This window comes from Camelus ferus, chromosome 13, assembly GCF_009834535.1.
Source record: "Camelus ferus isolate YT-003-E chromosome 13, BCGSAC_Cfer_1.0, whole genome shotgun sequence".
Classification (NCBI taxonomy): domain Eukaryota; kingdom Metazoa; phylum Chordata; class Mammalia; order Artiodactyla; family Camelidae; genus Camelus; species Camelus ferus.
This window is the reverse complement of record NC_045708.1, coordinates 25,374,931-25,391,163: the sequence shown is the minus strand read 5'-3', so window position 1 is coordinate 25,391,163 and position 16,233 is coordinate 25,374,931. Positions and strand designations below refer to the sequence as shown.

Below are 16,233 nucleotides of genomic sequence, written 5' to 3'. Positions count from 1 at the left end.
GAAAGTAGAGTAGAGGTTACCAGGGGTTGGTGGGTAGGGGAATGGGGAGTTATTGTTTAATGGGTATAGAGGTTCTGTTTGAGACAATGAAAAAGTTCCGGAAATGGATAGTGGTGATGGTGCACAATGCTGTGAATATACTTAATGCCACTGAATTGCACACTTAAAAAACTGTTAAAATGGTAAATTTTATGTTATGTATATTTTACCACACACACACAGAAACTTGTTAAAAAGTAGCTAACTAAGGAACACTCCCATGAAAACAGTACCTCAGAAGGAATGAAAACTACAATCAAAATCTGACACCAAATGATTAACTTAAGGAAGGTATCACCTATACCAACATGACAAATATAGAGATTCCAGGGCTCTGGCAAAAGAGGGCAATACTACAGAAGAGGATGAAATAGGTAGCCACATTCAAGAAACAAAAATTAAATTAAAAAAGTGGCAAATGATGAAAGAGTTTTTCTACGAGAAAAACAAATGAGATAAAGGCTATAAAGGGGCTGTTTCTGAAAATAAGAATTTCGGAATTATTTTTAACACTTGAAACTATGTGAGTGGATAATCTGATTTATAAGTAAACATAAGCAAATAACTTTTTAAAAAGTGAAGGGGAAGTACTTTCTCAGACAAATAAAAACTAAGGGAATTTGTTGACAGTATACTTTGCCTTCCAAGAAATGACAAAAGATGTTTTTCAGAACAGAAGGAAAATTAAAAAAAAGTCCAGATATATATTAAAGAAAGGAAGGCCAGAGAAGGAATAAAAAAAGTAAAATAAAATATTTTATTTTCTTACTCATAATTGAACTAATAGATAACTGTTCAAAATAATAATAGCAACAATATATTGGGTGGTTATACCTTATGGATAGGTGAAATGAATGACAGCAATACTGTTAAGGGACGGGCAGGAGGAACTGGGAATACCCTGTCATAAAGCATCTACAATATTTGTGAAATAGTATAGAATTACTTGAAAGTGAACTTAGATTAGCTATAAACGTATACTGCAAACTCTAGGGAAACTACTAAAAATTTTTTAAAAACAAGTATAATTGATATGGTAAGAGAGGAGAGAAAACAGAATAACATAAAATGCTCAATTAAAATTGGAAAAGGGAAAAAAAGAGACCAACTTTAAATATAAAGATACAGCTTAAAATAAAGTGATACAGAAAGATATACCATGCTAACACCAAGGAAAAGAAAACTGGAGTAACTATATTATTTTCACACGTAAATTTCAGAACTAGGAAGATTATCAGAGGTAAAGAGGGGTCTTCCATATCAATAAAAGGGTCAATTCTTTAAGAAGACAGTACAATCTTTAATATGTATGCTGCTAAGAAAAGAATTCCAAAATAAATGAGGCTAAAACTGATAGAATTGGCAAGGAGAAACAGACAAATCCTCTATTATAGTGGAGACTTCAACACACTTTGATCCAGTAATTGACAGATCCAGCAGGTAGAAGATCAAAGGATATGGCTGACTTGAACAGCACCATCAATCAACTGATTCTAAGAGTCATTTATAAAATACTTCACCCAATAACAGCATAATATACATGCTTCTCAAGCTCACAGGGAATATTCACCAAGATAGACCACATTCCGGTCCAGTAACACACCTTAACAAATTTGAAAGAATGGAAATCACACAAAATATGGTCTCAGACCACAATGGAATTAAACTAGATATCAGTAATGGAAAGATAGCCAGGAAATCCCCAAATACTTGCACATTAAACAACATAATTCTACATAACATATGGGTTAAAGAGAAATTCCTGAGGGATTTAAAGATATTTTGAACTAAATGAAAATGAAATACAACTTATCAAAAGTAGTGGGATGCAGTGAAAGCAGTACTTAAGAGAAAAATTTATGGCATTGAATGCATATATTAGAAAAGATCTAAAATCAACAATCTATGTTTCTACCTTGGGAAAATAGAAAAAGAAGAACAATACAGACCTAGAACAAGCAGAAGGAAAAAAATATTAACAATTAACAGCAGAAATCAATGAAATTGAAAACAAAAAATCAATAGAGAAAGTCAAGGAAACCAAAAACATTTTTGAAAAGATGAAAAAAATTGATAAACCTCTAGCGAGACTCCTCAAGAAAGAAAACAGAAACTATTCATGAAATGAAAAAAGGGTCCCTGGCCCCAAGGTTAAAGAATAATAAAAGATTATTATGAACAACTCAAGGCCTATAAATTATTAACTTACATAAAGTGGGCCAATTCTGAAATGACACTGTCAAATCTCACATAGAAGAAACAGATAACCTGAGTAGGCCTGTATCTATTATAGAAATTGAATCAATAATTAGTAACTTTCCAAAAAAAGAAAGTACCAGGCCCAGATGGTTTCACTGGCAATTCTACTAAACATTCAAGGAAGAAATAACAATTCTCTACAATGTGTTCCAGAATATAGAAGCAGAGGAAATATACCCTAACTTATTCTGAGGCCAAAATTACCCTAATACCCAAACCAGATAAAGGCATAACAAGAGAGGAAAACTACAGATTAGTATCTCTTATGAACACAGATGCAAAATTCCTCAACAAAATATTACCAAATTGAATCCAACAAAGTATAACAATTACATATCATGACCAAGTGGGATTTATTCCAGGCATGCAAGGCTGGGCTCATTATTTGAAAATCAATTAATCGATTACATTAAGAGAAAAAAGAAGAAAAATTATATGATCATATCAATAGATACAGAAAAAAAAACCTCTGACAAACTATCATCCATTCATAATAAAAACCCTCAGCAAATCTGGATTACAGGGGTACTTCCTCAACTTGACAAAAAACAACTACGGAAAGCTTATAGCTAACAATATGCTTACTGCTGAAAAACTAGATGTCTTCCCCCTTAGATCAGGAACAAGGCAAGGATGTCTCCTCTCACCACTGTGTTTCAACGTTGTACTGAAAGTCCTAGCTAGTGCAAGGAAAAGGATATAAAAATGGACAGTCTGGGAGGAAAAAAAAAACTGTCTTTGTTCACAGAGAAAGTGATTATTTATGCAGAAAATCCTCCTAAAATTGACAAAAAGCTTCCTGGAACTAATAAGTGATTATAGTAAGGTTACAGGATACAAAATAAATATATGAAAGTCAACTGCTTTCCTAAATACTAAAAATGAACAACTATAATTTAAAATTAAAAACACAGTACCACATACACTAATACCAAAAGAATAAAACCAGTATACTTAGGTATACCTAAGGTATACTATATAAATGAGGAAACTATGAAACTCTGATAAAAGAAATCAAAGAAGCTCTAAATAAAGACTTGCCATGTTCAAGGACAGAAGACTTAACATTGTCAATTCTTCCCAGCTTGATCTACAGATTCAATGTAATCCCAATAAAAATCTCAGCAAGTTATTTTGTGATACTGACAAACTGACTCTAATGTTTAGAGAGGCAAGAAACTTATTAACTAACAGTAATAGTAATGTAATTAGTAGGGAGGAAGAACAAAGTCAGAGAACTGACACTATCGGCCTTCAAGACTTGCCACAAAGCTACATTAAGCAAGACAGTGTGGTGTTAGCAAATGAATGGACATACAGACCAATGGAACAAAATAAAGAGTCCAAAAATAGGCTCACACAAATATAGTCAATCAATCTTTGACAACATAGCAAAGGCAGTTTAATAGAGAAAGATAGTTTTTCCAACAAACAGTGCTCGAACAACTGGACATCCCCATGCAAAAAAATGAATCTAGATACAGACCTTACATCTTTCACAAAAATTAAGTCAAAATGGATTATAAACCTGTATGCAAAAAGGAAAACTATAAAACTACTAGAAGACAACACAGAAAACTTAGGTGACCTTGGGTTTGGCAATAGCCTTTAAATATAATACCAAAAAGGATCTGTGAAAGAAAAAAATTGATGACTTTATTAAAATTTGGACTTTATTAAAATTTGAAACTTGGACTCTATGAAAGACAGTATTAAGAGAAGACAAGCGACAGCCTGGGAGGAAAAAATCGCAAAAATACGTATCCGATAAAGAACTATAGTCAAACATACAAAGAGCTCTTAAAACTGACAATAAGAAAACACATCAATTAAAAAATTTGCAAAAGATTGGAATAGACACTCCATCAAAGATATACAGATGGTAAATAAGCATATGAAAAGATGCTCAATAGTATGTGTTATTAAGGAACTGCAAATTAAAATAATAGTAAGATACCACTACACATCTATTAGAACTGCTAAAATCCAAAAACCTGACAACACCAAATGCTGAACAGGATGCAGAGCAATAGGAACTCTCATTCATTGCTGGTGGGAATACAAAATGGTACTACTTTAGAAGACAATTTGGCAGTCTTTCCATTTGATACAGCAATTGTGCTCCCACTTATTTAGAAGACAATTTGGCAGTCTTTAGAAGACAATTTGGCAGTCTTTCCATTTGATACAGCAATTGTGCTCCCACTTATTTACCAAACTGAGTTGGAAACTTATGTCCACACAAAATCCTGCACGTAAATGTTTACAGCAGCATTATTCATAATTGCCCCCAATTGGAAGCAATCAAGACATCCTTTAATAAGTAAATGTATAACAAACTGTAGTACATCATACAATGGAATATTATTCACCATTAAAAAGAAATGACTTAGCAAGCCACAAACAGACATGGTAGAATCTTAAATATTGCTAAGTGAACGAAGCCAATTAGAAAAGGGTACAGATCATATGACTCCAACTATATGACATTTAGAAAAGGCAAAACTAGAAGGACATAAAAAGACTAACAGTTGTCAGCGGTCTGAAGAGATGGAGGGTGAGATGTACAGGGGATTTTTAGAGCAGTGAAATCATTCTTTGATATTGTAATAGTAGATACATGACATTATACATTTGTTAAAACCTACAGACTTGTACACACTAAGAGTAAACCTTAATGTAAACTGCGGCAATATGCTAATAATAATTAATCAGTACTGGTTCATTAAATGTACCACATTAATACAAGATGTTAATAAGAAAAACTGCAGATGGGAGGAAAGGCATGTAGGAACTCTCTCTGCTATCTGCTCAGTTTTTCTGTAAACCTGAAATTGTTCTAAAAAATGAAATCTATTAATTAGAAAAATCACTGAGTGAATCACTCAGTGAAGCAGTGTAGAAAATGGACTGAACGTGAACTAAAAGGAATGCAGGCAAGACCACCAGTTTGGAGGATGTGGTAATATCAACTTTCCCTCCCATCAATAGTGTATAAGAATGTATATTTAGTAACAGCTTTGCCAAAAATGGGTGTTATCACTGGTGAAAAATACTAGGTCATATTTCTTTAATGACTAATGAGGTTAAGTATTCTGTCATAAGGTAACTGACCATCTGTATTTCTCTTTCAGGTCTTTGGTCTATTTTTCAGTTCAGTTGTTTGTTCTTTCCTTGATTTACAAATTCTTTGAGTTTAAAACCTTCCGCATTTTACCACTACTTACAAGATATCTTTTGAATTTTATAACCATCATTTTTAATTACTGCATACCAGTTCACCAACATACTATAACACACTCATTATTTAAAACCAGTTCTTAGTTTTTTTTAACATCACAGGTATGAAAATTTCATGCACAGAGATTTTTCTACATTATAAATTCTTTCCTTTGAACACATTTTTGGAATTGGAAATATTGAATTTCTGACTAAAAACACATTTTTATACTTTCGAGGAAAGGATATTATCACTTTATACTGCCATCAGCAATGTATTAAAATATTAGATTCACTACATACTCACAAATACTAGGTATTACAGTATTTAAACATATTTGCTAATTTAGTACCATAAAAAATTTCCTTTTATTAATTTTTACTTTATTGGTGAAAGCCAACATTTTCTCAAATACTTACTTGTTTTTTCTTGAGAAATTTTGGTTTATAGTCTTTTCTCATTACTCTAAAAGAATATAAAAATTTGTTCCTTTGAATGCAATAACAGATCTATCTGAATAGTTCAACTAATAATAAGCTAGTCCTCGTCTCCATTTATTGCAAATATTTTTCACAGTTTATGGTTTCCTTTCAATTTTAGTTATACATCTGTGACACACAGAAAATTTAATTTTTTTATGTAGTCAAATCTAACACTTCTGTGAATTCTATCATTTCTAAATGTAAATTATTATACTCCATTTAATAGTTTGAAAATTATACTTTCTTTGTGTTTTTCCATGATTCAGTGATTTATATTTAACTTATTAATCTCAAAAAACTTTAATTTGTTTACAATAATAACAGCTAACATTTACTGGGTGTTTACTATATGTCAGGTGCTATATCCTAGGCTCTGTTTACATATGTAAATTTATTTAAGCTTTATAACCATCTTCCATGGGTTAGATATTCTTAGCATCCTAATTTCACAGATGAGGAAGGCTCAGTGTGGCTTGGTGTGGTTAAGTAATTCAGCTAGATCACACATGCAGTATACCTGGCAATATCTGGGTATTAAGCAGCACAGTCTGATTCCAGACCCTGTGCTTTTAACCACTACATTATGCTGATATTCAAGATATCTCAATGACATTTTTAATAAATAATTCTTCTCTTAACCATTGTTTTGTAATACCTCCTTTAACTACAGAAATTCTTTTTACAGGGTCTCAGGCTATTGAGTTTGCTCTACTGATTTGTCTTTTTATAGTAGCAATACATGATTTTAAACACTGTAGCTATAAAATACATTTTAATGTTTGAAAATTTTAGAATATCGTTAGCATAATTCTAAAAGGAATATTGAGTACTTGGGGAAAAATGCAATCTTAATATGATATCCTTACCATACACTGGCGTCTTCCCTGGCAGGATGACAATAATGAGCTGCAGCCCAGAGTAAGTGTTCTTGAGATGCCGGAACATGGGCTCCACACTGTCTGCCCCCTGCGCATACTTGCAGAAGCAAGGCTGGCCCTGGATAGGCATCCCTGCATCTTTAGAAATCTTACGCAGCTGGTCCGTGAAACCCCTAGAAGGAGAAATCACTAAAAATAAAAACTTTGTTTAGCTATCAACACCTACAAAGTAGTAATGGAAAGTTTGGGAAGGGAATAAAGAATAAAGCAAAGATTTGTGTGCTCCATATATGAAGAGGTAAGGGCAATGGCTAGTAATCTATTTTGCAAACTAAGAACACTGCTATACAGTTATGTGGCATTTGGTAGTTTACAAAGGGCATTAGTAATAGACTGCTTGTTCAGAGATCAGCTCTAGAATTAGCAAGACAGGTTCCAATCTTAGTTCCATTACTTAATAGCTATGGAATTTCAGGCAAAATTTTTCAATTTTCCTCATCTGTAAAATGATTACTTCCATTATAGGGTTTGTATGAAGATTAAATGAGATAATACATGTAAAGCACTTACACACTGCCCAAGATATGGTGTAAAAGCTTGATAAATTTAAGCTATTACACATTTTCTAATGTATCCTGACCAAATTCATAAGAAAATGGTAAGTAAGGTATCATTCCCATTTTACAGATCAGGAAACAGTTCAGGGACATTAAGTATTTGACCAAGGTCCAAGGTCAAATGCTTAGCAAATGGCAGAGTCAAAACTATGACCTAGTCCAGAACTTCCTTCTACAGTATTACCTATCTCAAACTAGAATAGCAGGAAAGATTCTATCCTCAGAAAAGATTTAAAAAAAAAATTAAAAACAAATGAGGCAGGCAGCACTTGAATGCATTTTTATCCACACTGAAAAAATGAAAGACTAGTAATTCCATATTTAAACAGAATTCTGCATTTAGCCTAGGATAAATAAGTAATAATGTTGGGGTTTAACAATCACTTTACTTGTTTTTAAAACAAATAAGGTCCTAAGTCAAGGATCTAAGTGATCTTTGCTCAAAAACACTGATTCCCTCAGGACAGAGATGAAGTCTGTAGGAATTCCCTTCTTCTCCTTTTCCTTATTAGTATTTAATTCAAGAAGTATGAAGTTAAATATTTTCAGTCAGCCTAAACAAGAGTCATAAGCCCAATGTAAAATGAAAAGAATAACTTGAAGCTTGAAAAACAATTGGAGGTGTTTTCTTTGGTCACTGGAGGTCAAGTAAGATAACCGTAGCATTGTACTTAACTGCCCTCCTCATGATATTTTATCTGAAAGCCAGGGAATAAAAACTTTGGAGAAAAAAGTATACTAAGTTAACCTTAAGACATCTATTTAGAGATCTGGAGGTAATAAAAAGGAGGGAACAAAACTAAATAGAAAAAAATTTTTATTTCTCACACGAAGGAAGCAAAGCAAATTCTGAATTGACCTGGGGTAAACTGGTCTCTATGTTACTTAAGAACTATTCATTATCATACTTTATAGGATCTATTAGTGGAGATTTAAATTAGACAATACACATTTTCTTAAGAAAAGTAGATTCTAGAAGGGAGATAAATTTACACAAATAATTACAATACAATTCTATTTTACACAGGAAGTGACAAGTACAAACAGAGGATATTAATAAACTACTATGTTTACTACCATGGATTATTTCTAGCATCACAAATCACAGAAGATTGGGTATTATTTAGAAGAGCAGAGATAGAAAGGAGGCATTTTCAGTAAAGAGCAGCATGAGTGGAATGGAAAAAAATACCAGAGATAGAGTGAATACACTGCTTCAGTTTCTTTGTCCAAAATATATGAAAATGGAGAAAGGACTTAAGAGGCGGATGAAAAATTTTAAATGTCATACTGATTTTTAATGTTATTCTTTTTAAAAGAGAAGCCTAAAAATTTGAGTGGGGGTAGTCACAAGTGCAGCTGGTACTCTTTTCGTAACAGCACGACTCCTCAAACAAGAGTGCCAGCAGAAGTCCTTGAGACTGCCAAAGCCCCAAAGACTTGAGAGTACCAAAGGAGAAGTGATAAAGAAAGGAAGCTAAAGAGATAAAAAGAAACCAGGAAGGCAAAAATGGAGAGACTGTCAGGAAGGTAATCAATTATCTCTTAATGCTGCACAAATTTTGAGAAAAATAACGGCTGATAAGAGAATGGCTTATCAATTAGAATTGAACAAAGATCTTTAGGATCTTCCAGGAACCAGTTTCAGCAAACACTAAGATTTTAAGGAAGGAGAGAGAATGGAAGACTGGCAGCCTGAGAGAATAAATCGGGTAAAATGAAAATTGAAGATTTGGGGGGGTTTACTTTAAATTTAAACAGAAGATTGTTGAACACTTAGATGTTGAGGGAAAGAATCTGGAGAAAAGGAAAAGTGGTGGAGATGAAGGCCAAATTTTGGAAAGTAAGGAAGTGAAAATGAGAAGTTAAATGACTCTTTCAAGGAACTCAATTGAGAAGGATGGTATTTAATCCTCATCCAGTAGATAGATCCTATTATCTCTATTTTTAAAAGGTGAAAACTGAAGCATAATGAAATTAAATAAATTATCCGTAGTAATAAAACTAGGAAGTAGCAAACCTGGGAATTAAACCTAACCTATTTGCCATCAAAGCCAATGATACTCCTGCTATACCACATAAGTTGCCTATTAGGATGCCTAGAAGAATGAGCCAGTGATTTTGCTATAACCAACGAATTCAGGAATCTTACGTAAAACTATCGAGAAGGAACATTTTTAAAAGTTCAGTGATTAAATATACTTCATATTGAGGCAATATTTGTTAGAATATTAGCAGAGTAGTTTAAAACTGAAATACAAAATTTAAACACAAAAAGGTCCCAAAGCCAAACTAATGACAAGCCTTACTTCAATATTTCTTCTCTGCACTGCCTCTGTGTGGCAAAACAAGCTATAGCCCACATTTTGATTTCAACTCCTGTGTGGAATTGTTTCCCTCGCATGTCCCATACTCCGTGGCTTGGTGTTGCTACTGTCCGATTCTACAGAGAAAAAAAGAAATAAAAAGGCAAAAAAGAACAAATACTTAACATATAATTTATTTGAATGAGCTGAAAATAAGCATCTCGAATTGCTGAACTGGTATCTATTTGATATTCTATATGGAATAGGCTATTCTAAATCAATATCTTATATTTTTATCATAGAAAAATAAAAGTTCTACTAAAGCTCAAGCAAAGGCACTCATCTTAAAAACTGTTAGAACAATAAAACATGTTTCTAAATTCCAGACTCAACTATGATGTCCTTCTCTCCATACACAGAAACTGTATGTTTATAATTTAAAAATTAAATCAAGAGGTTTTTTACCCGGCCTCCATACTGGAGCATAGGCGCTGGAAGTACACGTCCGGTTACATGGGCCATTTCATCCCGAACTTTAAATTGAAACTCCTGAACAAATGGATCTGTTTCATAATTTGCACTTCTTACCTACCAACATAAAAAGTTTGTAGTTACTGTCAAAATTCCCCCAAATCCCCTGCTTTAGAACCATCTATTTTTTTTCCTTCATGTGTCAACAATGTTTTATAATAGTTCTAGATATTGATACCCCAACTATAAAGCAGAGAACCTTAAACTTGGAGACCACAGACCATGAGTGGATTGCAGGAAGTCGTTGAACTTTCTGGTAATTTACAGAACATTTCAATGTATTAGAGTGATTAAAAAGAAATTTTAACTATTTATAACTCACAAAAATGGTAATTTTGTATGATTAAGCCTAATATATTTTGGGGACGGTAGTCTAGAGACTGCAAGAGAAATACCCGACCTAAAAATGGTTAAGAACTTCTAATCAAAGGATCTAGACGTACACTATTAAAATTTATTTTATGTACAGTTTGATAGCAAATATTGATAATCCTAAGGCTTTTTCCCTAATTACTTGATTTACAAATTATACAAAATCTACTTACATATTTTCAGATAAAACATAGCACACTAAAAATTTAAAAGATACACTTGTGACACAGACAAAAAAGCCAGTATGAGATACAGATTATAACTTTTATATAATATATCCATACGTTCAAAGATAAAGAACTTATTGTAATTTAATGTAGGCTTGGATCTCAAAGTGTAATTCATGCTTATAGTGTGCCATAATAACTCTTTTTCAAAACATATTTAGTCTCAGGGTAAAGTGCAAAGGTTACAAAAAGAAGGCAGTGTTCAAGTCTTTGAGTAACAATCTATTAAAACACACTATATAATGTAAATATGTAAGAAGAATTTCCCTACAATAAGCAGGAAAAGTTGTTTTCTAAATTAGGCACTAATGTATCTTTTCTTGAAGCTTAAATGCCATTCATTTTTGTGAGGTTATAAAGAATAGCAATAACTACTATCTTCCAAGACTTGCTGGGTAATGTGCTTGGTGCTAAATGTTTTACAATTAAATTTCACAATTAATTATGACTTATCACTATAAAAGTCTTTTATCGTCTTTATTTTACAGAGGACAAAACTAAAGGTTAGTAAAGTAAAATTATTGGCCTAAAACCACATAGCTAAGCAAGTGACATACAATCTGAAACCGTTCTGATGCTAGAGTTCCTACTCTCAGTCACTGCACTAGCCTGCCAGATGTTATACTTATAACACAATAATAGTATCAGTAAATGAGTGGAGAAGTTAGACTTTGAACTCAGAGCTATTAACAGTCCAAAGCCTATGCTTTTAATCACTGTACAATATTACCTCTCTGAACAGAAAAGCTATAATAAATGAGTCAAATTAGTTATTAAAATTTTATAGAGACAGTGAGATGTTCTAGCCTCTTAAAGGTTTTAAAATTTTGTTATAGTAGATCAGAGAAAAATCCATGGTGAGAACCAGCCTGTATTTTCCTAATTAAATATCATGTAATAACTACTCTTAACAAAACTATCAGGAAAAAAAAAAAGGTCTTTTTTTGGGTAACTGGCTTACAAAATGAAAGAGCCAGTTCTGTGACCCTTTTCCAACAATCTTTAAAATTGCTTTTGAAAAGTGTTATTAATTTATTTTGGGTAAATATTAATATTTCCAGACTTTTTTCTCTTAACTTGGGTGATTTACATGATATTCAAGAATAGAGTAAGATAAGATCCAGGTGCCTTTATTTTTCGTTTTGCCTTATTCTGTCAGTTTTATAAGGTGGTACTGACATCTCTTCTTTTCTACCCATTTAGAACAAGGAGACAGCTTAGAAACCCCATATGGTTGGAGCTGGCTTGTATTTCTTTACTCATCCTGTACAGTCACCAGTGTTGATACTAGGGCTAAGCAATCCTACATGGCGTGTTAAGACTCCCACCATTGCTCATCATAATACCTTGACTTTTCTTCCTTTTCCCTTCCTCTTTAAGTAGGAGGATATAAAGGTCCAGTTCACTAAACTGAAACACTGGTTCTGAGAGAATCTGTTCTGGATCTAACTAAAGAGCTTAGGGTTAAATTAGAAGGATCTAACGCTTCTCATAGAACCCATAAGGTTTACTCCTAGAATACCACTAGATTACTTCCATAATCTCTTTTAATTCTGATACTCTATGAAATGGTAATAAGGACACGGTTCTTTAGTAGCTTACCCTAATATGTTTATTTTTTTTTGGTAGGAGGTAATTACGCTTATTTATTTGTCCCTTTAAAAAATTATTTTTCTGGTGCGGGGAGGATGGATTGATTAATTGACTGATTGACTGACAGTGGTGGTACTGGGGATTGAACCCAGGACCTTGTCCATGCTAAGCATGCACTCTACCACTGAGCTATACCTTGCCCCCCCGTCCCCAATATGTTTTTAATTTCCATTTCTAGGGCTAAGTACTAACCAATCTGCTAATTTCCTCTTGTCTATCTGGCGCAGATCTTGCTGTTGCTTTGATCATTGTGGAGGTCTGATTGTCTGTTAGCTTCTTGATACATCGTTGCCCTGCCACAATATTGCAGACCTACAAATGGAAAAAAGTTTTGTGCTTGATGTATGTATCTTTTTAAAAATTCTGAGTGTCAATTACATGTGAGATTAAATTTTAAAATCTACTCCATTAAACCAATTCTTTTTAATATCATGTGAAGTAAAAAAGTGGTAAACAACACTGCTTTACAGTATTATTATAATTAGGTAAAATGTATATTGGATAAAAGGGCTGAAAAGAAGTGTACCAAAATGCTAACAGTGGTTATTACATTTATAGTACTAGGACAGGGGATGAATTTTTTCCCTGTATTATTTCATAACTGAAAATTTAGATTAAAATGAAAGTTAAAAACAGTTCAATCTCCAAAATAAATGTGACAGTATAAAGTAAGTTACAGTCATTAAAAAAAAACCCAACAGAATGATAAATAAGAAGATATTAATAAACAGCCTAAACACATTACTTCTAGTGGCAGATAGGTATGTTTCTGTTCCTGCCCCACTTGTAGACACGGAAGGTGTGGGTACTTCAGCTGAAGAGTATACTTTTCTCTGAAATACTGTGCTACTGTTCTCTCCACAGTTTGGCCATTTTCTAACTGTAAAGGAAAGCTGGAAAAAAAAAATTGCACATTAACAACTCTTATCTCATTATGAGCCAGCAAAACTCCCAATCTACTAACGAGAGCAAGCTGCCTCACATCATCTCTGCTCTGACAAACACCAGCTTTTCTTACGTTTGATGACTGGCAGGCCTTCTTGTTACATTACAAACACGGTATTTCCGTCTCATTGTTCCACAATGAGTCACTTCAACCTTCAGACCTGTTCCCAACAAGAAAAACTGAGGTTATAGAACTGTCACATGTAAAATACTTATAATTTAAAGCCTGTTCACTCCTATGAAAACTCAAACTCTAAACAGAAAATTTGTGATACAGGCAATGTGGTATCAACAAAGGATTTTATATATAACATTGTTAATAATGGTTAAAATAATAATAGACCTAACTCCAAACCTTTTCCCTATTCTATTAAGCTATTAAAAAATAGTATAAAATTTCCAAAGCCTGTAGATCAAGGGACAAAGTTCTCCATTAATAAAAACCTCTGTTAATAATGCAGGTTTTTATGCTGGAAGAGGGAAGGAGCAATGGAAAAGGAGTTGCAATAACTCTCAAGATATTTAATAACCTTCAAAGTACATGATACTTAAATAGTCCAGTTGTCACATACTGACTGAAGATCAGAATTTCATAAAGCTCAAGAAGAAAGTCCTTCAAAGATTTTTAAAGCAGGAAGAAAAAACAAAACAAACAAACAAAAAAAACCTCCCCCAGGCCCTTTGTTGAAGCGTAATATAGTAACATAGCTCTTTTACTACTGACTATTAGAAATCAAATGTAACCAAAATAATTCCTAGAACAGATGATGCAGACATTCTTATGGAATCAATGAGCCCTTTGAGAATCTGATGGAGGCAATAAACTCTCAGAAAAATGCACATACACATAATTTAGCATATGGTTTTAGATGTTCCTGGATCCCTGTATCCATCTGTGGACCCTGAGGGTTTGAGGATCCCAGGTCTACTTTAGAAAAGTGAAGCCATAGGCTTTTAAACCATTAGCTGAAATTATTTGGAATGAATTTTCCTAAGCAGTGACGTTCAACAGAATTTTCTGAGATGATTAAATGTTCTATATCTGCACTAAAATCAATAGCAATATGTGTTACTGAGCACATGAAATATAGCTAGTGTGACTGAAAATCTGAAAATTTAATTAATTAAAATTTAAATTTAAACAGCTACATGTGGCTAGTGTCTACCACACTGGCCAATGCAGTCTTAGAACTACCTACAGAAGAACTAACAATCAAACACAGTGGCTGCTGGTCACAGATAAGCAACTCTATTTATAAGGCCTACACTTCAAAGGAGGAAAATCTAAAAAGGGGTAGATGGCATACAACTTTGAGTTCCCTGATAGTGTTAATGGTTATTATTTTTGTATTATTTCCCTTCTACATTTGTGAATCCTACAGTGAAGTGGTTCTCAATCAGAGGTGATTCTATCCTCCAGGAAACATTTGTGTGGTAATGTCTGAAGACATTTTTGATTGTCATGACTGTGGGGTGCTATTGGCATCTAGTGGATGCTAGATTTAGGAATACTTGGATCTAGGGATGCTGCTAAATTATTCTACAATGCATAGGACACCACTGCCTCCCATCCCCAACCACAACAAAGAATTATCCAGCCCAAAATATCAATAATGTCAAGGTTGAGAAATCCTGATATAGTATAACTTATTTTCCTATCTACCAACTGCAGTACAAAACACAAAGTTCAATCAGTAATATTTTCTTCTGATATATCACCATAAATTAAGATGTTAAATGGACACACTGTCACTGTACTAGATAGGTAAGGGGTTTTCTTGAGAAGTACTCGTAATTGAATCAGTGAGAAATAATTTTTATTAGTAACTACCTTTATGAAGAAAGCAAGATATAAAAATATTTAGGGTGAAAACATGATAGAAAATTTTAAAACAAATTTCTATTAACTACACCACTTAGCAATTTCTTTTCAAATCTCCCCCATGAATTAAAAAAAATCAGTAAGATTCTGCAAACCTACTACATAAGTTTTTATCAAGAATAAATTGACACTTTTACATACATATGGTACTTTTACCATACACTTCCCCCAATATTTCTGCTGCTTAACTATGATGAATTATTGCACAAAGAAACCATCCTAAAGTTATTATTAAATATTTAGAAAAAAGTTCAACTGGAATCAAATGTATATAGTACTAGAAAATCTATTCATTATAGCATACTTTGTATCACTATTTAACAGTTATCAAATTTCTCATGTCAACTAAAAATTAAACCTAAATATACAACACAGAATATGTAAATTTGATTCTGAGTTACTGAGGTAGGAATACATGATGTACTTTAAAGAGTCCTCTTTAGAAAAAGCCTTCTTGACTTTGAATAGAGGAAAAAACCACCAGTTTGTCAATTAGATCCAACTCAGATTTTTCTACCCCAAATCTATGGTCATAATTGCCAAGGATTAGGTCCAAATTCAGGGGTTAGCAAAAAGTTAAATAAAAAAAAAAATGGACTAGATAATTCTCTGCCCAGATCCCTCCCCAAACCCTCCATCCAACCAAAAATGTTTTTGGCTTTTAATAAATCAAATAATTTAACCTATAAACTTGGCTTTACCTTCACTATAACATCAACTTTATTATGCTTTGTCTAGTCATATTTTCAGTCATTTCTTTGGCCCCCTGAGCAGTTGACGTTAAGATCGAGTCCATGCTCTTCGGGCAGCAGTTGAATCCTT

The 16,233-nt window shown here is 33.1% G+C and overlaps 1 protein-coding gene across 3 annotated transcripts in view; it reads right to left on the bottom strand.

Annotated features, from left to right (window-relative positions):
• The window catches only part of AGO3 (argonaute RISC catalytic component 3), a 109,530-nt gene that overhangs the window by 33,393 nt on the left and 59,904 nt on the right, over window positions 1-16,233 (bottom strand). For all 3 annotated transcript variants that reach the window (XM_006186313.3, XM_032495920.1, XM_032495919.1), the window contains 6 exons: window positions 13,603-13,690; window positions 13,330-13,477; window positions 12,777-12,896; window positions 10,267-10,389; window positions 9,805-9,938; window positions 6,867-7,051 (listed from right to left, as the gene is read on the bottom strand). In XM_006186313.3, coding sequence (XP_006186375.1) covers window positions 6,867-7,051; window positions 9,805-9,938; window positions 10,267-10,389; window positions 12,777-12,896; window positions 13,330-13,477; window positions 13,603-13,690 — 798 coding nt within the window. The remainder of the gene's footprint in view (window positions 1-6,866; window positions 7,052-9,804; window positions 9,939-10,266; window positions 10,390-12,776; window positions 12,897-13,329; window positions 13,478-13,602; window positions 13,691-16,233) is intronic.